Below are 27196 nucleotides of genomic sequence, written 5' to 3' on the forward strand. Positions count from 1 at the left end.
TTAAAAGATGAACTGTTTATTGGTATTTATACAGATTAAATACACAGTGAACTGATACTTTATACAAACTCTAAGAGTGTCCCAAACACAGAATTATAATTAAACAGCAAAACAATCAGCTTTGACGGAGGCACGTGATTTGGCACCAAAATTCACAACTGTCTCTGTCACAATCCTTTTTGTTCAAAAACCAGTGTTGACGTAAGAACACTAACGTGAGCCACGAAGAAGGATCTTCTCGTATAGAGCACAGCAGGGAAGAAGGACGGTGGCAGCCTTCACGGCTCTTTATGTCACTCCTAGAAGGGTCAGAGAGCCTAAGGCCAGGAGGACCTGGCCCAGCACCAGGCCCTTATTAAACACTGGTTTAGTACTTCCCTGTAAGAAATAATCTGTGAGCCACTGCTGGAAGAAGGCCGGGTTGCTATAGACACCAGGAAAATGTTTGCGTCCACAGCCATGCCCGTAGCTGGTAATTCCCATCACAAAGTATCTTTTATGTTCTGGTAGATAGCACATGAGTGGTCCACCGCTGTCCCCCTGTTAAAAATCCAAGATGGGTTTATCGTTTATTATGCCGAGACAACGTAGTCCCACTACACCTGTTTCTGTGAATATCCCTTCTCCTTCGACTCAGGGGCAACACAGGTGTCCTGGTTTTCTTTCAGGCAGTAGCTCACTACACTTCCTATCAGGACGAAGTGCAGGGAAGGAAATGCAGAGAGGTGGGGGCCCAGTTTCCAACACAGAAAGAGAAACAGCCAGGAAAGAAAGGCAAGAAGGAAATCAGATTTCATAAACATTGGAAACTTGTGGTCCAAATAATATCCTTCACAAAAACAGCTGGAAGTAGGGGTCGCAAGCCTTTAATCCCAGCACTCAGGAGGCAGATCAGGCAGATCTCTGAGTTCTAGGCCAGCCAAAGCTACACTGTGAGATCCTGTCTCAAAAACAAGCCAAAAACGACAAATGAGAAATATAGGTCAGAAGTATAGTTCAGTAACACTGCCTAACATTCACAAGGCCCTGGGTTTGATCTCCAGCATAAAGCAACAACGACCAGACAACGTGGAAGCGGTAACAGCGGACACAGGGGCATGCATTCAGCACCAGTGACAAGGGTGTTTGCTGCCTGGCTGAGTACAGAGGCAAAGCCAAGCCAGCTGAGTCCTTCCCGACTGCAGTCACAAGGTAACCAGGTGTCCCCTTGGCGGTCAGCCAAAACAGTCTTCCTTCAGTGGCCTCAGATACTGTGTGGATGCAACAAGACAAACGACCAGTCAGTGCTAATGTGTTCTCCATCTGGGCAAACCCTGGGAACATGGAGGTGGAAGAGCCAGTCACGAAAGACCATGTGTTGACCCATTCCAGAGATGGCAGGATGCTAGTCCTACAGATTCACAACTGCCTGTGTGTAGATGTGGATGGGTGGGAGGATGAGGTGTGAGTTCTTTTCTTTTTGTATGTGTGTCTATGTATGGGTGTATGCAAGCACATATATGTGTGGAGGTCAGAGGTCAATGTCATGTGTTTTCTTCAAATGCCATGGCAAACGTGCAGATGTCAGTAGACAACTTGAGCTCCATCTTCCCCCGGCCTGAGGTAGGGTCTCTTCTTTTCCTGCTGCCTACAAGGCCTGCAGGCTTCTGGGGATTCCCCTGTCTCTGTTTCCCATCTCCTTGTAGGAGCACTGGAATTACAGGCATGTAACATGTCCTGCTATTTTTGTGGGTTCTGAGGACCTGACCTCTGATCCTTCTCTTGCACAGCAAACACTCCGCTGAGCCATGTCTCCAGCCCTGACACACGATTCTTAATGGGTAAGGTTTCTTTTAGTGATGACACAAAAGTCCTAAAGTTGGACTTGAGGTGATGGTTGCCCACTTCTAAAAAAATGCACTGGGTTAGAGACTGTCAGTGGGTGCACCGCGGTTCTGGGTGACAATAAGAAAGCAAGGAAAAGGAGACTGCAGAGATGGCTCAGTGGTTAAGAGCATTGTCTACTCTTCCAGAGAACCTGGGTTCAATTCCCAGCACCCACACGGCAGCTCACAACTGTCTGTAACTCCAGTTGCAGGGGATCTGATGCCCTTTTCTGGCCTCCTCAGGCACTAGGGATACACAGTGTACACACACACACACACACACACACACACACACACACACACACACACACACATATTCAGGCAAGACACTGAGATACATAAGACAAAATTTTAAAACCCTCAGGAGGACCAGGAAGAGGGCAGATTCAAGGCAGATCTTGCCTATGTTTGAGCCTGGTAGAGATAAGAACCAGGAAATCCGATCCAAGGTTTGGACTGTTGAAGTAGGAGAAAAAGAAAAGAACTTTGCATTAGCCTGACAATTAAGGCCTCTGTTCAGGTACCTCCAGGCTTTAGAAGACCTCTCAGAGGGTAAGTGTTTGGTCTTACCCTGCACGTGTCAAAGGTCCCGTTTTCGTGACCTGCGCAGAACGAAGTGTTAGGAATCACTCCCCCGTAGCTCTTCTCAGAGTTGCAGACCTCTCGAGAAATGAAGTGCACTCTTGCCTCTTGCAGGATGCTGGTGGGACTGCCTGTCAGCAGCAGGGTGAACAAAGCTCTGTGAGTTATGTCTTCATAACTGCAGGCATTTTTACAGTGATCTAAATCTCGGCATGTAGTCCAAGTGTGGTGACTCACACATGTAATTTTAGCACTCTGGATGCTGAGGCAGGAGGATTACTATTGGCTCAAAGCTAGTCTGGGCCACAGAATGAGACTCAGACTCAAAAAATAAATAAAACGGCGGCCAGTGGTGTGTAGCTCACTTGGTAGAGTCTTGCCAAGCAGGCACAAAGCCCGGGTTTGATCCCCAACATTGCATAAGCCATGAGTGGTGACGCATGCCTGTGATCCCAGCACGCAGGAGGGAGAAGCAGGATCATAAGTTCAAAGTCATCCTCAGCTACAGTGAGTTTAAGGCCAACCTGGGCTACAGGAGATCTTGTCTTAGAAAGTAAGATGTGAAAAATTAAAGTATGAGCTTTAATGAGACCTCACTCGATTCCTCACTAAAGGAACGGAGTGGCTGGGCGGTGGTGGCACACGCCTTTAATCCCAGCACTCAGGAGGCAGAGCAGGTAGATCTCTGTGAGTTCGAGGCCAGCCTGGGCTACCAAGTGAGCTCCAGGAGAGGCACAAAGCTACACAGAGAAACCCTGTCTCGAAAAACCAAAAAAAAAAAAAAAAAAAGGAACGGAGTGAACAGGTACCTAAAAGTTTCTCTCAGTGCCACCGAGTCAGTGTTCCCCAATGCCCTGGGTGCTCACAGCCGCTCCTCTGCTTTGTCTATGGTTTGCCCACCAAGGGCCCTTCATTACATAAATGGAGCTGTAGACTACACTGCATCTTTTCTCTAGCTTATTTCATTTAGGATAATGTTGATTATGGGCCAGTATCCCATCCCTCTGTGTAGTTCAAAAAACATTACATTACCTGAAATTATTTAAAAAAAAAAAAAAAAGATACAGTTGGAGAGATGGCTCAGGGGTTAAGAGCACTTCCTGCTCTTGCAGAAGACCCGAGTTTGATTCCCATGCCCATTTCAGGTGACTCCCAAGCTCCTGTAATGCCAGCTCTGGGGACTTGACACTCTCTTTTGGTATCCAGGACACTGCACACACATGCACACACCCACCACTTGTAACAGAGGCTTTTCTCTGTCCTGCCCTTCCCGAAGCCGTTTCCAAATAATCACTAAGGGGCTTGTATTGATTAGAAATGTTTGGCCGATGGCCCAGGCTTATTACTAGCCAGCTCTTACATTAAAATAATCCATTTCTACTAATCTATTTATTGCCACGTGGTCCGTGGCTTACTGGTTCTCTGGTATCTTGTTTCTCAGGCAGCTGGCTCACATCTGCTCAACTCTGCCCTTCTTCATCTCTGTCTTCAGTTTGATTGTACCTGGCCAAAACAGCTTTATTTATCAACCAATGAGAGCAACACATATTCACAGGTACAGAAAGACCATCCCATAGCAACCATAGACACACACACACACACACACACACACACACACATACACACACACAATTAAAAGTAAGATAAATGAATGCTGGATATAGTGACACATACTTTAATCCTGGTACTCAGGAGGCAGAGGTAGGCAAACCTCTGTAAGTTGCAAGTCAGCCTGGTCTGCATGGTAAGTTCCAGAACAGCCAGGGCTATGTAGAGAGACCCTGTCTCAAAACAATAAAATAAAATAAAAATAATAAAAAGCTGGGCATGTTGGTGCATGCCCTTAAAAAAAAAAAAAAGGAAATAAATGCAGGGTATAGTGGCACATAATCCCAGCATTTGGGAGGCAGAGGCAGGCAGATCTGAGTTCAAGGCTTGTCTGGTTGACAGAGAAAGTTCCGGAACTATACTGTGAGACTCTGTCTCAAAACCCACATAAAATCAATGGCCATACTGCGTTTGGTTGACTCGGTCCTGAGTTGTTGAGCCTCTGGTGTCTCCCGTCTTCTTCCTATTCTAGAGCTGCTATAAATGTTTATGGACGGGTTCTTGTGTGGACGCCCACGCTCATCCCCTTCCAGTGAGCATGCTGAAGTTGGATCACGGTGTTCCAAAGCAGCCCCCCACTGCACAGTCCCGGCAGCGGTGCAGCAGGACCCCGACTTCTTCCGCCCTCCTTGATGCTCATTTTCCAGCATTTCACTATCATCAAGCCATGTGTGGCGCTGAATTAACTTTATTTACATATTCATTTTTTGTAGTGGTAGGGAGCTAGTCCAGGACATGCTCTCTCACTGAGATACATTCCCAACCCCTGACTTTTAAAATTAAATTCTCTTCATTCTTGCTAGTACTGAAACATATTTGTATATATTGCTCTCATACCTGGTCATTTTACTGAACTCTGTTCATTCCAATGATTTTTTTTAAACTTTTAAATGATTTTTATTTTTTATGTGTATGGATTTTTGCCTACATGTATATGTATACCATGTGCATGTACTACCTAAGGAGGCCAGAGGAGGGGTTAGATTCTTCAAATTAGAGTTACAGCTGTGAGCCACCATATGGACTCCGGGAACCAAACCCAGATCCTCTGGAAGAATAGCCAGTGCTCTTAAACACTGAGCCGTCTCTCCAGCCTTGGTCTTCGTTTTTATCAAAAGCATGCCCAGGGAGAATTTTATTAGAATTTAAGAGAAAAATCATAACAGCTAAAATCCAGGCAGCAGCAGCAGGAGGGATAGAAGAAAGTTCATGCTTGCTAAATTAGGCATGGACCAGACAGACAGCTCATTAGAAAACGGTGGTCCACAAACAGGCATGGCCTAATGAGCTGAGAAAAGAGCCTGCAGATGCCTGGTTTCCATTTGTTTGGTTCCTTGAAGCAGGGTCTCTTGCATTCCACTCTGACCTGGTCTGTAGCCAAGGGTAGTCTTGAACTTCTGATCCTGCTGGTTCTACCTCTCCAGCACTAGGTCCACAAGCCGGCATCCTCATACACAGTTTATTCAGGGCTAGCGTTTGGACCCTGGGCTTTGTGTGTGCAAACAGTCTGACTGAGCCACACCCCATTCTGTGCCTTAGTGTATATAATTAAATAATCTGTGACTTTATTGTGGAAGAGTACTCGTTCAGTGGATTATACAGCACATCGTTATTTGCTGGGCATTTAGCTGTTTCCAGTTTGGGGTTTGTTAAGGACACAGTGATGAGAATTCCTGTGGCGGTTTCTCGTCTGACAGATGCCTAACAGTAGCTGTGTTCAACATGGTAGGTACATGGGAAAACTTTGAAGAAACTGACAAAGCTAGATGTGATGGCACACTTCTGTAATCCTAGTACTTGAGAAGCTGAGGCAGGGGGATTTGAAAACAGGAGTTTGAAGTCAGTCTGGTCTGGGAGACTCTTATTTCACAAACAAGAAGAAACTGCTTACATACTTTCACCATTTTACACCCCTCCCCCCCACCTCGCCTCAGCAATGTGGAAGTGTCCAGTTTCTCCAGATCCTTTCCAGGACTTGATATTGCCCATCTTTTTTTTTTTTTTTTTTTTTTTTTTTTTTTTTTTTAAAGATGTATTTATTTATTATGTATACAATGTTCTGCCTGCAGGCCAGAAGAGGGCACCAGATCTCATTAGGGACAGTTGTGAGCCACCATGTGGTTGCTGGGAATTGAACTCAGGACCTCTGGAAGAACAGCCAGTGCTCTTAATCACTAAGCCATCTCTCTAGCCTGTTACTGTCCATCTTTTGGGTCCACACTAGATGTGTGGTGACATCTCACTGTGGTATCAGTGATGTTCAAAATCTTTCCACCTAGTATTGGCCACCTGTGCGTCTAATTTGATGAGGTATCTTTTCAAATTATCAGCGAATTCAAAACTTAGTCAGTACTGAGTTATATAAGTTTGGGTTTTTTTTTTTTTTATTTTGTTGTTTTTCAAGACAAGGTTTCTCTTTTTAGCCCTGGCTGTCCTGGAACTCGCTCTGTAGACCAAGCTGGCCTCAAACTCAGAGATCTGCCTGCCTCTGCCTCCCAAGTACTGAGATCAAAGGCATGTGTGACCACTGCCTGGATCAGTTATACAAGTTCTTTATAGCTCTCACAGAACTTCTGTATCAAATGTTTTCTCTCTTAGTTGAAAGCTCATCTTTTCCATTCTCTTAGATGTGTCTTTTGAAGAGCATGCATTTTAAGGGCTTTTTATTTTTTATTTATTTACTTATTTTTATTTTTTTGCTGAATGCCACCTATTGAAGTAGGGAGGAGGTCTTAAGTACAGGCTTACAGCACAATGGGAGAACCCAAGAGGGCAGAAGTTCACTACAGATGTTTTACAATCTTGCATCTAAGCTGTTAACGCCCATTATGCAGGATACACAGACAAGGAACTTCCCTTAAGCATTCAGGAGGGTAGAACCCGGCAGGGAATTAGCATAGGGAGGATATCAAGGTCAAGGTTAGCAAGCAAGGCAACAGTTACTCAAAACGGGGACCAGGACCCTACAGGTCCCTCTTTGACTAGAAAATGAGCTTCTGACTTAGGTTGCGTGGGACATCAGCAGGTCACCTTACCCGTCATGGAGACGCCTGCCTAGGCCACACAGGCTCTCTGTCTTAGGTTGGTGAGTGCCCCCCAGGTATTACCTGTCTCTGAATACTCATTATCATACAGGCTCAATTGTGTGTGAGCTGCAGAGTTAACTGCTGCCAAAGATCTCAAAGTGGCACTGGGCTTGCAATCTGTGTGTTCAACACAGAAAAGACCAACAGAAGTCCTAACCCACCCATAGCCAGTAGGCTAAGGGCAACTCATGTGGTTGGGTCACTGCCTGTCTGTACAGACCTCCAGGTCTTCTATGGTTGGTATTGATATTAAAGGCATGTGTCTCCAATGCTGGCTGTATCCTTGACCACACAGAGATCTACATAGCTCTGCCTACCAAGTGCTGGGATTAAAGGCGTGCACCACCACCACCCAGCTTTTGCTATGGCTTCCTAATAGCTCTGACCCCCAGGCAACTTTATTTATTAACATACAAATCACATTTCAGTACAAATAAAATATCACTATATATGAATGTGCAAACATGTGTGCCTGGTGCCTGGAGGTCAGAAGAGGGGCAATGGATCCCCTGGAACTCTGTTGTGAACCAACATGTGAGGTCTGGGAACTGAACCCGAGTCATCTAAGAGCACACATTTTAAATTTTGACGATTTTTTTTTCATTTACTCTAAAAAACCATAAAAAAACACAAAAGCCGCTGGGCGGTGGTGGCGCACGCCTTTAATCCCAGCACTCGGGAGGCAGAGCCAGGCGGATCTCTGTGAGTTCAAGGCCAGCCTGGTCTACAGAGTGAGTTCCAGGAAAGGTACAAAGCTACACAGAGAAACCCTATCTCAAAACAAAACAAAAACAAAAGCAAAAAAAACAACCAAAAGCCAGAGTGAGGACTGGGCAGTGCACACGTCCGTCTGGTGGCCAGAGTGAGGACTGGGTGCCCGGCTCTATGCTCTCTTCTTCACTCCACTGAGACTCACACAGCACCATGGTTAGAGGCATCTGCGGGGTGTGTGTGTGTGTGTGTGTGTGTGTGTGTGTGTGTGTGTGTACACACATGTGCGCGCATGCATGTGTCGGGGATCAAACCATTGGATTCAGAGGCTTTTTAAAGCAGGGAGGGGCTGAAGTCATCCTCTTCAGTGGCGCTCTCCCTGGCTTAGGCTTTTCACGTGGGTGCTGGATCTGAACTCAGGTCCTCATGCTTGCAGCAAGCACTATTAGTGCTCTTACCCACAGAGCCTTCTTCCCAGGCCTAGATTTGTTTCTTTCTAAGTGTCTTTCATTCCCGCTCCTCCACCCTTTTTAAAGACAAGAACTCTGATAGCTCGGGCTGGTCCCAGACTGTGCAGCTGAGACCAGCCTTGGGCTCTTACCTTCCTGTCTTCAGGCTGAGTCCTGGATGGCAGGTGCGGGTCACGCCCAGTGTTCATCCAGTCTTCCTCCCCTCAGCCTCTTCACGTCCTTTGGTTCTGCAGACCTCAAATCCCCCTTCGGTCGTTTCTTTCGCCTCACACCTTCCTTCTTCAACTGTGCGCCACAACACGGTGCTCATCCAGTGAGCGCCAAATACAGTAGTTACAGTTTTCATTTTTAAAGATTGTATTTGCCTGTCTTTGAAGCATGCCTGGTCATTTAATCACCTATTAAATTATACCTTTTTTTTTATTCCTTCAAAGAACTAAAATGTTTACTGGATATTCTATTTCTAAATATTGATAATCCAGGAAGTCCTTGGAGGTTGAATCTGTTATTTACTATTTCTACTGGCTTCCTTATAAACAGTGTTTATGTATCTGGTGATCTGTTCCTCCATCCCTCCCTTCCTCCTCCTGTGAATCAAACCACAGCACTGTGCACTGAACTACATCCTCTGCTCCTTTTCTTTTTTTTTTTGGGGGGGGGGAAGGCATGGAAATTATTATTTAGTATGAAATTTTTATTACAATCATTTATTTTGTGTGTGCATGTGTGTGTCATAGCACACACATCAGGGTCAAAGGACAACTGTGAGTCAGTCATGACCAGAAGCCATTTGACCAGCTTAAGTTATTTTCATGTATCATAATCACATAATAGCGGTCTATATTGTGACACGTCATATATGTATGTAGTAGGTTTTGATCATATTCACCCTATCACCCTGTTCTGTCTCCTTCCCCCGCATCCCTTCCCACTTCTCCCCACGTCCGCCTTTATGTTTCTTTCTCTTGTGACCTGAGGAGTTAATTAGTGCTGCTTCTGTGGGCCCTGACCAGCGGCTACACCACTGAACTATCTTCCTCCCTCAGCTCCGGCATTGTGTTCTCCAGGGTTCCTTTCTCATCTCTTGGATCTTTCCTGGTGACTGTGATATCTGAACTCTTTAAGGCCTTTTTCTGATGTCCCTCACTCTTGGCACCTGATTCCTTAAGGTTTAATAATTTTAAAAAATTCATTTTCATTAACCTCTATAAAGAGTGCTTTGAAGCCTTAGATAAAGTTGGCTTTTTTGTTTGTTTGTTTGTTTGTTTGTTTGTTTTTTGAGACATGGTTTCTCTTTGTAGTTTTTGGTGCCTGTCCTGATCTCGCTCTGTAGACCAGGCTGGCCTCAAACTCATAGAGATCCACCTGCATCTGCCTCCCGAGTGCTGGGATTAAAGGCGGGCACTACCACCGCCTAGCTAAAGTTGAAATTCTTATAAATATGCCTTGCACATGACCTGGTACCTAGGGACAGACAGCACCATGTTGCTTAAGTTCTCAGCTGGCATCTATGTCTTAGAAGACGTGGTGTGATTCAGACTGCAAATCCAGGGGAGTGGTAGTCATCATACACAGTTCTGAAGAAATGTCACCTCCTCATCCCACTTGGCAGGTTTTCTAACTATTTCAGGGTTTGGAATACAAATAGATAATTCTTTGATTACATTCGACTCATTTCCCAATGATTGTTGTGGCTGATTGTAGCCAAAGTGTGTTGCATATTATATATAATGCAGAGGACCATACAGGGTGCTCTTTATGTCCTCTCCTGCCAAGATTACATGCAACCAAAATACATCACCGTGTGTGCATGTGCACACGTGTGCTTACATATGGAGTCAGTCTTCTCCTCCACTGAGTGGATCCCAGGGATCAGACTCGACTGCCAGGCCTGAGGGCAGACACCACTGCCCTCTGAGCCATCTCGCTGACCCCACAAATAAAACTGCAGTGAGCCTCTGTGCGCATAGTGCTGTGGGGATTATCTTTCTCCACTTCTCTGTTTTGGTTCTTGTTTTTGGTTTTGTGAGACAGGGTTTCTCTGTGTATGGTGATATTTTATTTGTACTGAAATGTGATTTTAATTTTATGTTAATAAATAAAGTTGCCCTGGGGTCAGAGCTATTAGAGCCATAGCAAGAGTGTGGTGGTTAGAAGAGCAAGGTAGATTTCTGTGTGTTCAGGGATACAGCCAGTATTGGAGACATACGCCTTTAAGACCTGGAGGGCGGTACTTACAGGCAGTGACAAGGCAGTCATGTGGTTGGGTTTACAACCAATGAGAAGGCAGAACAGAAAGACTATTTAAAGACAGACAAACAGGAAGTAGCTCTCTTTTGGGAAGCTAGGAGCACTGCAGGAGGTAAGATTTTATCTCTGAGCTCTGACCTCTCAGCTTTCTCTTTTACATTGGCTCTGTGTTTCTTATTTTAAAAAGACAATTGGTTACATCTACATCTGGCGCCCAACGTGACAAGAATCCATTAAAAACTGCTTGGGGCCGGCTCCCTAGCCTGAGCAGCCGGCTCCCTAGCCCCGGTCCAGGTCTGCTTGGCCTCAGGCCGGACTGTGAGCAGCTTGCTTAAAGCCAGTGCTACAAACAACTCAGGCCTGCCCTGCTAAACAGGGCCCCTGCCTGTAAAGCCAAGCCTTGACTCGGCTCAAGAGGGAACAAGTGGCTGGATTTAAGCTTTAGCCAGCTACGCTTTCACTTTCACTTTCGCTTTCGCTTTTGCTTTCTCTCTGTCTCTCTCTCTGTCTCTCTGTCTCTCTCTCTCTCTGGATTCACACCTAGGACACTAGGTGGCTGTTTGAAATTCGCTCGGATTTCTACTGTTCTACGCAGATTTGGTAAGTCATAAAGGAAACTATTTAAAAGACAAATTTTTTCCACATTAAAAAAAAATGGGTTTCCTGTGTACATTGGAAGAAAATTGGGTTTTGTTTGAAATTTTAGGCAGTCTGACAATGGAACAACTATATGAAAATATTAGTATTATGGGAATTATGCAGTTTATCACCATGCTTATTCTCATTTTACTATTTAAAAAGATAGTCGATTTAAGTGCCAGGATGACAGCTTTAGAAAAACTTGTTAAACCTGTAAAAATTCAGACAGAAGAAATTAACAGTGAAGTTGTTTCAAGTTTGGATCATAAAGTTACAGAAAGAAAGCCTGTTTTCACACAGTCACCCTTAATTTATCCTGTAACCGTACAGCAGTTGCCTGATCAAATGGCTACACAAAATATTTGGGCTCCAATTGAAATGTTGGATTTTAAAAGGTTTAAGGAGGCAATAGTATCTTATGGCATGCATTCCCCATATGTAAAGCAAATGTTAAACTCTTGGTCAACATATAATAGGATTGTACCACAGGACTGGCAGGACCTTGCACAAGCTGTTCTGGAACCCAGCCAGAGACTTCAGTTTCTAACGTGGTTTAAGGAGGAAGCTAGAAATGTAGAAAAACAATGGAGGTATAAAGGAATACAAGTTTGTCAGGATCAGCTTATTGGAGAAGGCCAATATGCTTCAGTAAAAACACAAGGTTTATATGATGTTCAAACCCTAATTTTATGTCGAATGGCAGCCTTGAATGCATGGGACAGAGTTGAGGAACCAGGAAAAAAACCTGAGTCATTTACAAAGGTTATGCAAGGTCCAAAAGAATCTTTCACAGATTTTTTACAAAGACTGGCTTCAGCAGTAAACAGAATGGTCTCAGAATCAGAAGCTAGTAAGGCAATAATTGAAGCTTTGGCATTTGAGAATGCGAATGCAGCATGCAAAATAATAATCAGGCCGTTAAAGGCAAGATCTGCACCTTTGGAAGATTGGATTAGGGAAACAATTAATGTTGAGGTTGATGAACATGATGATACGTGGGTAGGAGAAGTATTCAAAAGGTTTGAGGAGTGCTAGATGTTTTGGGTGTGGAAAGCAAGGACATTTTAAAAGGGACTGTACACAGGTCATTCCTAGAAGCAATGTTTCCTCAAGGAACAATGGCAACAGAATGCCCCTTCCTTCTGGAGTATGCAGAAGGTGTGGTAAGGGAAAACACTGGACCAAAGAATGTAGATCGACAAAGGACAGACAGGGTAATCCTTTGCCTCAGTTCTCGGGAAACTCCCGAAGGGGCCTCATGCAGGCCCCCATAGCAAAACCAGTTCAAACCTTTCCTGCAGCTGTAGAGGAAATCCCTGCTCAGAGCGATTAAATAACCAAATGCCTATTGGAATAAATCATGCTGGTCAGGATGATGAAACAGAGAGAATAGAAAATTCAGGAGAAAACATAAAGAAAATTTTTTGGCAAACTTCTATTAATGAACAAAGACCAAAACTAACGATAAAAATAAATGGTGTTTTGTTGTCTGGTCTGGTAGACACAGGTGCGGACGTTACCATAATTGCACCAGAATTTTGGCATCCAGCTTGGCCTCTTCAGGAGGTAAACGTTCAACTGTTAGGAATTGGGACATTATCTCAGGTGAAACAGAGTGCAAGATGGCTCGAATGTATAGGTCCAGAAGGACAGAGAGGAAAATTAAAACCATATGTGGCTAACATAGCTATGAACCTGTGGGGTCGAGACTTGTTGCAACAATGGAATACTCAGATTAACATCCCTCCAATTTCAGAAACAAATCATAAACTATCACATGTTTCTGAGAGAAATATTAGAAGGCATTATTTTGGTCACCAGCCATCCATATTATACAAGAACAGGGCACAACAACTGATGATCTTCCAAAAATACCAACAGCTCTACTTTAAAATGGTTAATAGACAAGCCTGTATGGGTTCAACAATGGCCTTTAACAACAGAGAAACTCCAGGCTTTAGAAGAGCTGGTAGAAGAACAGTTAAATGCTCAGCATATTGAACAGTCAACCAGCCCTTGGAATTCTCCTGTATTTGTTATTAAAAAGAATCTGGTAAATGGAGAATGGTAACAGACCTTAGAGCAATTAACAAAGTAATTCAGCCAATGGGTTCTCTACAATCTGGAATTCCTTTGCCTACTCTGTTACCAAAAGGATGGCCTCTCATAGTTATTGATTTAAAAGACTGTTTCTTTTCAATACCCTTACAAGAAAAAGACAAAGAAAGATTTGCTTTCACAGTGCCTACTTATAATAATTCTCAACCGGTTAAAAGATTTCAATGGAGGGTCCTCCCACAGGGAATGTTGAATAGCCCAACTCTGTGCCAATATTTTGTACAACAGCCATTGGAAGTGATATGTAAAAAATTTCCTAAATCTATAATTTATCATTATATGGATGATATTTTACTAGCTGACTCAAATGCAGATACTTTAGAAAGAATGTTTGAAGAAGTAAAGAAAATTTTGCCTTGCTGGGGATTACAAATTGCTCCTGAAAAAATACAAAGAGGAGATTCTATTAATTATTTAGGATATAAAATAGAGCTACAAAAAATTAGACCCCAAAAGGTACAAATTAGGAGAGATAGACTACAGACTCTTAATGACTTTCAACGATTATTTGGAGATATTTCTCATCTACGAACTATTGTTGGGGTAAAGAATGATGAACTGACTAATTTGTTCAAAACCTTAGAAGGTGACAAGGACTGCTAGAAGTTATGGCCATCATGGGTATACCTGCACAAATCAAAACTGACAATGCTCCATCATGTCTCTGTTAAAATGAAACAGTTTTTTGCTTATTACAATATAAAGCATATTACAGGTATACCACATAATCCTACAGGTCAAGCAGTTATAGAAAGATCAAACAGAACTCTAAAGGATATGCTAAATAAACAGAAAGGAGTAACAAAACCCCCCAGAAATAGACTGCATAATGCTCTATTAACTTTGAATTTTCTCAATGCCAATGAGAAAGGAACAACAGCTGCAGAGAGACATTGGATAATAGAAAAAACTACAGAATTAAATCAGCCTATATACTTTAAGGATGTGCTGACCTCAGAATGGAAACCAGGGTATGTATTACATTGGGGACGAGGTTTTGCTTTTGTTTCTACAGGAGAAGATAAGCTGTGGGTACCATCAAAACTGATAAAGGTTCGATTTGAACAAGAGAAACCTCTTAATTAGAGGAGATGATAGTTCATCAACCAGCATGAACATCCAATTTAAACTAACTTGTACCAGTAACACATGCCTTTTCATTTAATCAGATAATAACTTGCCAAAAAGGAACATCCCCAAATTAGTCTTGGGGAAAGGTTTTTGTTTTTGTCTTTTAGGAGAATGAAGGTTAAGGAATCTGAAGAACACAGGACAAATGAGACAACTGAAGAAAAGGGACAAATCATCTGTCCCAGGAAACAGAGTGAAACGGCGTATGGGTATATATAATCAAAGAAATTTTATGTCTTCCTAAATGTTTGTTTCTGCTTTTCTCTAAAGATTTAACACTATTGGTCTTCTAATACTCCCAGTTCAATTAAAATTTAAAGCTGACTTTGGAGTTGGAGAATGGCTCTCTCCTTCTTTAAACTCAAGCATGTTGTTAAAAGGAAAATGCAAACTCCCTGTATCATGCCAGAATAAAAGAGCCATTTTCTGCTATGGGACAGGACAAAAGCCAAATTAATTAAGGGACTATTCTATTACTAATCTCAACTCTTTGATTCTATTCTGATTCTTTAAACTTTTCTTAAAGTATAAATTTTATATCAAAATTTACAAGATTAATATATATATACATTTTAAACTTTGTTAAGATATGGTCATATAGATTACTAACTAATTCTAGAAAAAAGTCTTCAATTAGCTGCATATATATGTCTTTGTGTTCGAGTCTCTTATCAGTTTTCTGCAGGAAATCACGGCCAGGCCTAACATCAACTGAAGTCTCCAGGAAGAAGATGGGGCCCCACAACAACAACAACAACAATACCACGTGGACAATAATAATATCACTAAGCTGACAAACATCATCTACAGATCAGCTTTGAACTACAAGGTGCTCAGAGCAATTTTGGGATGACTAGCTGAGATGATCCAGTCTCAAAGACTACTTGAATAAGGACTTGAGATAAACCCTGAACTTTGGCATTATACACAGACTGGATAATAATGAAGGATCTAGTTACCTTTCCTAGAATTTGACAATTAACGTAAAATTTTTCTTTCAGGATAAAGATAACTTCGCCCATACCCAGCAGGAAGCAATTTTAAGAATATGACGCCCACATTCCCAAAGAAGTGGTGTGGGGTGGGTGGTTTTTTGGTTCTTTTAATGGGTTTTGGGTCTGGGATAATTTTCATTGTTTAGGGGGGTTGGTTACACGTTGTTGTCAAGGGTTAGGAAAAAGGCTAAGCAAAGGACATTAGATTTAAGGTTCTAGTTTAAAAAAAAAAGAAAGAAAAGAAAAGAAAAAGACAATTACTAGTTTTAAATACTTTACATTATTACCAACTATTAGGATATAAAGAAATGAAAGTTAGTAGTTAGACATTACAATAGAAATTGTAGTCATATTAGGTAAGTTTTAAAAATTGAGCAGATATATTTTAGACAGGTCATCTTCAAACCCTTCAGAGATCTACCGAATATGGCATTTAAAATGTTTTAATAACTTAGAAATTTTCTTTTTTGAGACATGTCGGCTCCTGGCAGTACCAATCTACTTCAGAGAAAATATGGGCATTGAAGAAACTGCATATGGAGTTAATTTTCATTGTGGCAAAAGTTAGCCACTGGACAACAAAGTATCCTCGAATCAACAGGACAAAATGGACAAACAGAACATGAAACAAAGGACTACTGATTCTTGCCAAAACAAGTGTGGTTATGGCTTTATCAGAAGGCATCTTCTGAGGCCAGGACAATATGGCACCATCCCTGAAGTGGCCTTCGCAATCCAGAAAAGATACAGTGCCCTTTTCTTTGAAGGCAGCTGAACAGGCAGTGGGCCAATGGCTTCTATTGTGCAATGGAACAGCAGCTGAAAGCTCACGCCTCTCAATAGTAGGCTAGCATTTAATAGAGGGATGTGGAGAAGAAGGGGATGCTGAGATGAAGCCATATATACACAGCCAAGAAGAATGGACAGCTGAATTCAAAAACCATCAACAATTTCCAGAATTTAAAATCCTGAATCATGACAGGACACTAGTGGAATTCAGGTGTTTCTGGTACATGGACTGCTCTCACCCAATGTGAGGTTGAACTGTTGACCTTGTGTACAACCTACTTCACAAATGAGTCTGTCAGATACCATAAGCCTATAGGCTGAAGATGATGCCCCAACACTGCAGAGAAACCTCAGGTGACTGTCCAGGCAGCTGGCTGTTTCTGTCAACTCACAAATTTTTTGGAAGTTACTTGCGTGCACTTCCTGTTTTTATTTTTGTTAGCTAATATTATTTCCTTCTTGGGTCTCTGAGGGAGTTAAAGATTAGTTAGTTATAGTTGAAGATTAATTAGGATAGAAAGTGAATTAGATACATTTTGGACTTATAAAAATATGATAGATAAGGGAATTATTTTCTCTGATTTGTCAAATACAAATGGACTAGACATCGTTTAGGTATTTGTTACTTGTATATATTGTATATAGTTATTGTACTTTTGTATATAGTTTTTCTTTTGTTAGTTATAACCTTTTGCCTTTTTTCTTTTTATTAAAATAGAAAAGGGGAAATATGGTGATATTTTATTTGTACTAAAATGTGATTTTAAGTTTATGTTAATAAATAAAGTTGCCCTGGGGTCAGAGCTATTAGAGCCATAGCAAGAGCGTGGTGGTTAGAAGAGCTAGGTAGATTTCTGTGTGTTCAGGGATACAGCCAGTATTGGAGACATACGCCTTTAAGACCTGGAGGGCGGTACTTACAGGCAGTGATGAGGCAGTCATGTGGTTGGGTTTACAACCAATGAGAAGGCAGAACAGAAAGACTATTTAAAGACAGACAAACAGGAAGTAGCTCTCTTTTGGGAAGCTAGGAGCACTGCAGGAGGTAAGATTTTATCTCTGACCTCTGACCTCTCGGCTTTCTCTTTTACATTGGCTCTGTTTCTTATTTTACAAAGACGATTGGTTACATCTACATCTGTGTAGTCTTGACTGTCCCGAAACTCACTCTATAGACCAGGCTGGTCTTGAACTCACAGAGATGAAGGCATGTGCCACCACTGCCTGGCTCTTGTTTAGTTTTTTAGTACAGGGTTGCACTCTGCTGCTGAGTTCTATTGCACAAGCTGTAACCTCAAGAATGGGACGCTGAGCTAGGAGGACTGAGCACTGGCCGGCTTGGGCTTCGTATCACTGTAGAGAAACCTTCCCTCTTTGGTTCTGTGTATTTACAGTTGCTGCTGCTTCTGGTGAATTGAACCTTTTATTATGATACAGTATTCCTCAGCATTCTGATAATTTTATTTGATCTGCTCTACTTTATAATATTAATGAAGTCATTCCTGCTTGCTCTTCCATTCTAGGTTTATTTTATTTTTATTACTATTTTACACGTATGGGTGTTTTGCCTGCATATATGTCTGTGCACCGTGTGCATACAGTGCCCATGGAGGCCAGAGAAGTCATCAGATTCCTCAGGAACTGGCATTACAGACAGTTGTGAGCCACCATATGGGTGCTGGAACTTGAACCTGTGTCCTCTGAAAGACCAGCCAGTGCTTTTAACCACTAGGCCATGTTCCTCAGCCCCAGATTTTTTTTAAGTTACTGCTGTCCTGTGCCTTTCCCATTGTCTCTCACACGGCCATGTAATTTCCAGGGCTATAAGATGAGTACTGGTCAGTGCAGTGTCTCTGAGGATAAATTTTCTTCTGCAACATGGTGGACTACAGGTGTGCCAAAACAGCCCAAAGGACAGCGTTACGGGGAGCACGCACAGGCCAAGGACCGCGTGTAATGATGCTTCCAAGCTTCTTGTCCTATCTGAAGGGGCTGTGGCTGTGGCCACTCCATGTTGTTGTGAATCATGGGCTCCAGCTTACGGGCATCTCTCTCCTCCATCAGCTGGACTCTTTGTTTCCCCCAGGGTCCATAAAGCCACTGGAGTCGGTGCCTGTCAGGGGTCAAACACTCTCAGATCAGCGACACCTCTGCGCCTGGATCCTCCCCTTACGCTCCACACTCTGTCCCTAAGCCCTCGTGTTATTGTGGGCTGGGGCATGTGCACACCACAGTGCAGGTGGGGGTCAGAGGGCAGCCTTATGTACCTGTACCCACTGGAGCCATCTCGCCTGTCCTCTATGCTCCATTCCTGCCCTATGGATCCTTGCTGTTGGGTGGTCCTCAGTGGGAAGACTCAGGTGTGTTTGTGGTATGCCGTGTTGGTACACCAGTTTTATCTGAACTGTCTGATGCCTTGCAAATCATGAAGCTATGTGGCTCTGTGATGGGTCATACACTATAGAGGGGACATGGTAGGACTGAAGCTGACTGGAAGACAATGGCATGGATTGGTTAGCTGAAGGCGTAGTTAGCTGTGTGACTCGGGGTGTGAATGTGACCTCCTCAAGCTTCACCATGTTACAGTACGTTTCAGAGTATTGCTGGGTTAGTACATAGATGGTGTGTGTAACTTACTCTATAGACCAGGCTGGCCTCAAACTCAGAGATCTGCCTGCTTCTGCTTCCTGAGTGCTGGGATTAAAGACGTGCGCCGCCACCACCGCCTGGCTGCAACTATTCTTATATTATTTCTTTATAATAACTGTCAACAATTCATTTGGATGACCACGTTCTTTTTTGGTTAAGTTTGTTTGTTTGTTTGTTTGTTTTTGAGAAAGGGTTTCTTTATGTAGCCCTGGCTGTTCTGGGACTTGCTAAGTAGACCAGTCTGGCCTTGAACTCACAGAGATCCATATGCTTCTGCCCTTCAAGTGCGTGCTGGGATTAAAAATGTATGCCAACAGGCCAATGCCCATGCTCTTTGAGTTAGAACATGGCAAGGCTGGAATTTAGGACTATGGTTCTGTTGTGCATGCTCTTTTCCTATACTATGTTGCTTTCCTTATCTTCAACAGTGCTCAAGAAAAACAGTAATTTACAAAGTCTTCCCTAAAATTATCTTTTTACTGTCTAGATAACCACAAATAAAAACCAGATATGGTGGTGCACATCTGTACAGGTCCACAGTTATCTTATTTTGGTGATTGCTTCTCAGACAGGGTCTCACTAAGGATGTGGCTGTCCTGGAACTTGCTATGTAGTCCAGGTGGCCTTGAACGGCCTCCGTCCTCCAACTACTGGGATTAAAGGCATTTGCCACCACCACCCAGCCTCAAAGTCATTTTTGACAACAGGGTGAATTCAAGGCCAATCAGGGCTACATGAGACCTTGTCTTTAAAATAAATAAATAAATAATAAAATAAATTTTAAAAAAATCCATACTTGCTGGGCCCATGAGCAATGGAAAACAAATCTCAGTGCTTGATCTCATATGCTCCAGACTGGTCTACGACGCTCTCAAGAACAGACCAGTGTGCTAGTTAAAGCCTGAATAAGGCTTCAGAATCACAAAGACCTCAATTTGAGTCCTAGCTGCTGCTTTTCTAAGGAGCATGGATGGAGTGGTGGGGAGAATGGGGGCAGGGAGGTGCTGGTTGAGACATGATTTCACGTAGCCGAGGCTGGCCTTGACTTCATTCCACATATAGCTGAGGAGGACCTGGAACTCGTGACTCCTGGGATTACACATGGAGGCCATGTTGGTAAAGTCTCCGTTCTTAACACCCATGGTCTCTGTGTTGGTTTCATCAACGTACACAGACCTGACCCACCTGGGGAGAAGAAGGCCCAGTTAAAGAGCTCCCAGCATCAGACTGGTCTGTGGGGAGGACTGTGGGTATTTTCTGGACTACTGATTGTTGTGGGAGGGCCTGCCTACTGTGGATGGTGCCACCATTCAGCACTGGCCCTGAGTGGGATAAGAAAGCAAACTGAGCCGGGCGGTGGGGGCATATGCCTTTAATCCCAGCACTTGGGAGGCAGAGACAGGTGGATCTTTGTGAGTTCAAGGCCAGCCTGGGCTACCAAGTGAACTCCAGGAAAGGCTCAAAGCTACGCAGAGAAACTCTGTCTCGAAAAAAACCAAAAAAAAAAAAAAAAAAAAAAAAAAAAAAAAGAAAGCAAACTGAAATAGATATGGTGGTTCACACCTTTAATCCCAGCACTTGGGAGGTAGAGGCAGGTGGATTTCTGTGAGTTCAAAGCCAGCCTGAACTACATAAAGAGTTCCAGGACAGCTAGGGCTCTGTAGAGAGGCCTTGCCTCAAACAATCAATAAATCAAACAAGAATGCAGGCTGAGGAAACCATGGGCGCAAGCCAGTGAGCAGCCTTCCTTCAGGGTTGCTGTCCGCCTGACTCCCCTCCATTAACAGACTGCGATGGGAACCTGGAAGTCAAATTAACCCTTCCCTCCCCACACTGCTTTGGTCGTGGGGCTTATCACAGCATTAGGAACTGAACTAGTACACTTTACCCTCCTGGTCTGCCAGACAGAAAGGCGGCAGCAGCATTTCAAAGGGTACTGAGGGAGCAGGAACCCGAGAATGCACGTGCTCTCTCAGGAAGCCTGCCGCTCTTACAAAGACAGCTTTTCTGTTCTTCCTGTCTGGCCTATGGATCAACAGCTAGTGAGAGAGACAGGGCCTCCTGCCTAATCCTGCATAGGGCATTACATGAAAAGGAAAGCAAACAGTCAGGCCTGGGAGCCCCAAACTTCTGGTTTAAGGTGTGCATTTCTGTCCCAGGTCTCTCATCAACTCTGGGTCCTGGGCTGCAGAAACGCCAGACTGTCACTAATATCCGCATTTCAAGTATCTTTGGTGTTTATAACCAGGGTTCCTATATACTTCGGATTATGCAAGAAAACTTCTCTCTCCCATAAGGAAGAAAAAATAAGGTATTCTTTTTTATGGTTTATAAACTCAACTTTTTAGCTCTTGGGTAGAAAGGTAAAAATAAATAAATACATAAAATGGGGTGAATAAAACTTAATAATAGACTGCTTGCCTAGCACGTGCAAAGCACTAAATTTGATCCCTAGCACAATCAATTAACTAATCAATTAATAGCTCGAAAGAAATATACACAAGGATATTAATGTGTAAAAAGATTCCCTCCCTCTGCCAATAATCAGGAGGGTGTGTATCAGTTGAATTCAGACTATAATTACCTTCTTCTTTGGTTCTTCCCCAGCCACTTATAAAACACGTTGTGTTTTGGTCCAGTTTTTGGAGAATACCAAAAGGTAGACAAATAGGCTGAATATAGTCATTATACCTCACGGGTTTCCTTAAACGGAACAGTGCAATATCATTTAGGAAAGTTTCCAGAATGAAGTCTGGTTGGATGATGATGGCTACTACTCGGATATTCTTGACGCGGGAGCGGCGCCGGGAGAGGTCATTGATTCCGATCACTGCTCTCCACTTGAGAGGATCACTGCAAGGAAGCAGACGTTCTTATTACGCACAGGCTCACTTAAACTCTTTTCCTTGATTTTCCACAAGATTTCAGGTTTTTTATATTGGACTGACAACAAAGTTTTAAGCGTTTTTCCATGTGACGTGTAAAATAAAAGCCCAAATGTCATGATGCAGCAGAGAGGAGGAGGCTGAGTGGGACAAGAAACTCAGATTCCAGACCACGAGGACCGTGTGGCTGCAGGCCAGTGTCCCTCACTAGCAGACAGAAGCCTGAATTACTCGACATATGGTTCTGAGACAGCTAGCTGTTTGGAAAGAAAAGAAAATGAAACACAAAGCGCCAAAGTAAACCCCAGATGTATTAAAAACTTAGAACTCTCTTAAGAGTTGCTGTCTTCAAGAGACAGGGAAGTGGTAGATGTGGGATTTGCCTCCAAATAACTGGAAAACAAGGAGTTTAGCTCTACACAGTCCAGGCTCAGCATACACAAGGCACGGGGCTGGAGGGGGGGGCAAGAGAGGGCACAGGAGTGAATACATTATATACATAAATGAAATGTCATCATGAAGTTATGTATAATTAACACATGCCAATAAAAATCATTAAAGGATGAGGTATAAGTTTGAAACTTGAAGCTGTGTGATAAGGACATGGAAAAATATTTCCTCTACTTTTATAATTTTTTAAAGATTTATTTATTTCTATCTTATGTGTTATGGATGTTTTCTTGTATATATGTTTGGTACCACATATGTGCCTGATGCCCAAGAATGCCAGAAGAAGCTGGCGGGTAGGAGGCAGAGGCAAGCGGATCTCTTGAGTTCAAGGCCAGCCTGGAATAGAGCAAGTTCCAGGACAGCCAGGGCTACACAGGGAAACCCTGTCTCAAAAGAAAAGAAAAAAAAAAAAGAATGCCAGAAGAGGGAATCAGATTCCCTGAAATTGGGGGTTATAAATAGTTGTGAGCTGCCATGTGGGTGCTAGGAATCAAACCCAGGTCCTCTCGAAGAGCAGACAGTGCTTTTAACCACTGAGCTATCTCTCAAAACCCTAATTCTGAAAAATATATACTAGAGTAAAACATTTGGATCTTAGCATTAGAATTGAGAAAACTGAACCGAAAAGAAAACAAGTGAAAATAGAAGCCTGACATAAGGAAGGGTCTGTCTGTTTTTTGAGACAGAGTTTTACCATGTTTGTTAGTTACTGTCTCACTGCTGGGGTAAAACACTCCAACACAAGCCGTATAGTGCAGAAGGGCTGATTCTGGCTCACAGACCCAGGGCACAGTCCGTCATGGCAGGAAGGCGGGACTTCAGATACACAGGAAGCAGAGGGAGCTAAACACTAGTGGCCTAGCTCCTGTTCTCCTTTTTATTCAGTCTTAAGAAAGGAATAATGCCTCCCTCAGTTAGGGTGGATCCCACCTCAGTCTACTCACAGGCATCCTGAGAGACATGAAATTATGCCCTAATTATAAAAGAAAATAATTAGATAAATGAGAAATGAGAGAAACTAAATCATAATGGTCTGCTGTGGAATAATCCTTCTGCATACTGTGAATATGTATTACTCTTTTTTGGTTAATAAAGAAGCTGACTGGCCTATAGCAAGGCAGGATAAAGTTAGGCAGGACAATCAAACTGAGGATGCTGGGATGAGGAAGGGTGGAGTCAGGAGAGAGGCACCAGGAGACACAGAGAGAGCAAGATGGGCATGCTGTATTAAGGAAAGGTAGCAAGCCACGTGGCACAGCGTTGATAAGAAATGTGGGTTAAGGGTAAGCGTTAGCTAGTAACGAGCCTGAGCCATCAGCCGAGCATTTGTGACTAACAGTCTCCATGTTGGTTATTTGGGAGGCGGCCATGGCACAGGAAAACTCCACCTACATTGGTCATTTCTGCCAGAGTGAGAGCCAGTATCACAGGGAAAGCCCTGTGGTTCTGCCCTGTGATGGACAACAATACCGCCCACCACACAGGTTCTTTTCAGTGTCATGTACATGGCTGGAGATGGAGCGCTCACCTGGCATGTGTAAGGCCTTAGGTGCCGCCCTCTCCCTCTGCTAGAAGTATATATTGGTGATTATATGTGATATACCTATATGCTTGTACAAGGAAAAGTGACCTGCCCACTTTGTCCTCTAGGTGCCCTGATCCAATACATGCCCCAAACCCCTTCCTTATCCACAGCTGTCAGACAGGGTGGATCCTTGACCAAAGGATGGCTCATTAGTAAACTGGGGGACTATTGCTTCACCTAGAATGAAGAGCTATGCTGTGCTAATCAGATAATTCATCATACAAGTTGATGAGAAAGCTACCTAGCAATAGGAGCTAAAAATGAAAGATTAGTATAGAGAATGAAGGGCGGTAAAGGATCATGGAAAACCTGGTGTTGTGAGGAATTAATTTAGTAGAAAGAGGGAAAAGGGAGGGGGAAAAAAACAGAACAGCGGCACCATTGCGCTCCCCCACCTCCAGCTTACCAGTGTCTTAGAAGAGATGCCTCTGCATCTGGGGGTGTTACTGCTCTTGCAGGGGGGCTGGGTTCTGCTTCCAGCAGCCTCATACTGGCTCACAACCATCTATAATTCCAGTTCCAGGGGATCAGATGCCCTCTTTGGCCTCCTTGGACACCAGGGACACACAACAAAACATGTATGGTGCAAAAACATACGTGCACACAAAACACAGGCATAAAAGTGTTTTAGGAAAGCCGGGCGGTGGTGGCGCACGCCTTTAATCCCAGCACTCGGGAGGCAGAGCCAGGCGGATCTCTGTGAGTTCGAGGCCAGCCTGGGCTACCAAGTGAGTTCCAGGAAAGGCGCAAAGCTACACAGAGAAACCCTGTCTCGAAAAACCAAAAAAAAAAAAAAAAGTGTTTTAGGAAAAGAAGAGAGACACTCTTAAGGAAAGTCTGTCAAAATTGTCCTATACCACAGGGTCACTTGGATGTTAGTGACTTAGAAGTCACTGAATTGGGCATGGAGTTAGCCTTTGAAATTACGTTTGGGTCACAGAAATCATATGGAAATAGGATGTTATGACTCAGTGCAAATGAAACCCAAGGGTCTCTTTCAGAGTTCAAATAATAAAGATTAAGTCTGACCTGTCTTGTTTTTATGCAACCCACCAATAAGTATGTTTTTATGCATACACACATATAATTATATGTACGGTTTTACAGGACCGCAGCAACAGTTGCTGTGGGACGGTCTGTATGTCAAATTGCTCTGATTGGTCAATAAATAAAACACTGGTTGGCCAGTGGCCAGGCAGGAAGTAGGTGGGACAAGGAGAGAGGAGAATTCTGGGAAGCGGAAGGCTGAAGGGAGAGACACTGCAGCCGCCGCCATGACCAGCAGCATGTGAAGACGCCAGCAAGCCACCAGCCACGTGGCAAGGTACAGACTTATGGAAATGTATTAATTTAAGCTATAAGAACAGTTAGCAAGAAGCCTGCCACGGCCATACAGTTTGTAAGCAATATAAGTCTCTGTGTTTACTTGGTTGGGTCTGAGCGGCTGTGGGACTGGCGGGTGACAAAGATTTGTCCTGACTGTGGGCAAGGCAGGAAAACTCTAGCTACAAACAGTCATTACGTATTTTCCACTTATGTATGGTTACTTTCATACTAAGTAATGTAACAAACTATATGGCCTGCAAACCCTATGAAGTATCCACAGAAAACGTTGCCAACGTGTGATTTAAAGAATTCGTTTCAACAAATGCAGTGTCATATACATATAAGGAATTATTTATAACTACTTGTAGACATAATGCTTAGCTAAAGTCCCATGATACTCTACCATTCCAAACTATTCCCTATGGGAAGAAATGGGAGGCATGGTGTGAATACATACCTAGACTCTTTAGTGCAGTGGGCAGCCGTGAGGACCCACCTGTCTCTCACTAAGGCACCACCACATACATGCACAAGTAAATCGCCATCTTGAATCTGCAGGCTTACTAGCCATGGCCACGCGCCAACAGCAGCTTGTGTGCCTCCTATGATCCGAGACCCCTCCAATGCACCCCTAAGCGGTGCTACTCCACAGTCTAAAAACAAAGCAACACATTACTTGGAATAAACACTCACATTTTGTGTTACTTCCTAATCTGAATACAATGACACAATCCTTTTTCTCTTTAGACATGGATAAAGCAAGCCAAATTTGAGGCAGGGTGAAATTTCCAACAGCAAATGAATTAAGACAAACATGTCATACTTGACTACTTAGGAAGACACCAAATCAACATAATTTGTTAATAACTCTATTGCCCACGAACATAAAAATAAGTTTCTCTGCCAAATACCACGTCCTTTGCTTTGTGAAACAGTGATCAACCACCTTAGACCCAGGCAGCATGGTAGTCTATACTTGGTTTTTTCTGTTTTGTTTTGGAGACAGGGTTTCTCTGTGTAGCCCGGGCTGTCTTGGAACTCACTTTGGAGACCAGGCTGGCCTTGAACTGAGAGATCTGCCTGCCTCTGCCTTCTGAGTGCTGGGATTAAAGGTGTGCATCACCACCTCCCAGGGTTGGTACGAACTTGTAATCCCAGCATTCAAGAGTTATCAGACAGGGAGAACATGACTACATAGTGAGGTGTGTGTGTGTGTGTGTGTGTGTGTGTGTGTGTGTGTGTGTGTGTGTGTGTGTGTGCGCCTGGCAAGGGTGTGCAGGTGGCATGGATATAAACTCACTCCCGGTTCGATCTGTGGCATAAAACAAAAGAGGCGCCGGCAATGCCCGCCCTGCCGGGTTCCCTGCTGAGTACTTCTCGACTGTGTTCGGAAAAGGTCACCTAACAGGGCCCCGGAGCCCCAGCACTGACAATCTGCTGACAGACGGTAAGTGCTGAATGGTTCGGGGTCGGCCTGGGAGGGAAGCCGCTGAGTCCCCCGTCCGTCCGAGGACGCCGGGCGGGCGAGCCGCGCCCGGGCCCCGGATACTGCCCTTCGCGAAGAGCGGGTCCTCGTCCGGGGTCCGGGCCTCGGGCCCTCGCGTGGAGGCCTGCCCCTGCGCCAGGACCGGGCCGTCCCGGTGGGCCGGCGGGAGCAGCTCGGGGCCGACCAGGGCGCCGCCCAGGCACAGCAGCGCAGCCCCCAGCGCCCACGACGCCATGGCGCCCGCAGGCCCCAAGATGGCGGCGGCGCGCGAGGCTCAGGCGCGTGCGCGGGGCGCGGGGCGGGGCGCGGTGCATGCCGGTCGGCCGGCCGGCCGTGCCTCGTGCGTGGTGGAGCCGGGGAAGGACGGGCGAGCAGAGCAGAGCGTGCGGGGGTCGAGGCTGCGGAGGGTCAAGGCGGCTGGTGCGGAGCCCGCTCCTCAGCATGGAAAGGCAGGCGTGTGTGTGGGGGGCATGAAAGGGAAGGGAGGCCTCACCATGTGTCCGATGGGGGCCCAGAGCCCCGCCAGACCCCGGGGGTGGGAGTGGAGGTGGGGGTGCGGGGTAGGGGGGTG

General features: G+C 44.2%; 1 protein-coding gene across 1 annotated transcript; it reads right to left on the bottom strand.

Moving 5' to 3' along the window:
• Positions 1-26873, bottom strand: Tmprss12 (transmembrane serine protease 12). The gene is made up of 5 exons (XM_028874391.2): positions 26692-26873; positions 25597-25792; positions 21478-21746; positions 2436-2578; positions 1-540 (listed from the first exon to the last, which is right to left on the bottom strand). Exons 1-5 carry the CDS (start codon positions 26858-26860, stop codon positions 289-291), a joined length of 1029 nt encoding a protein of 342 aa, XP_028730224.1. The 5' UTR covers positions 26861-26873; the 3' UTR covers positions 1-288.
• Between the last annotated feature and the right edge of the window lie 323 nt (positions 26874-27196).

The sequence above is a fragment of the Peromyscus leucopus genome, chromosome 20 (genome assembly GCF_004664715.2).
Source record: "Peromyscus leucopus breed LL Stock chromosome 20, UCI_PerLeu_2.1, whole genome shotgun sequence".
Lineage (NCBI taxonomy): Eukaryota > Metazoa > Chordata > Mammalia > Rodentia > Cricetidae > Peromyscus > Peromyscus leucopus.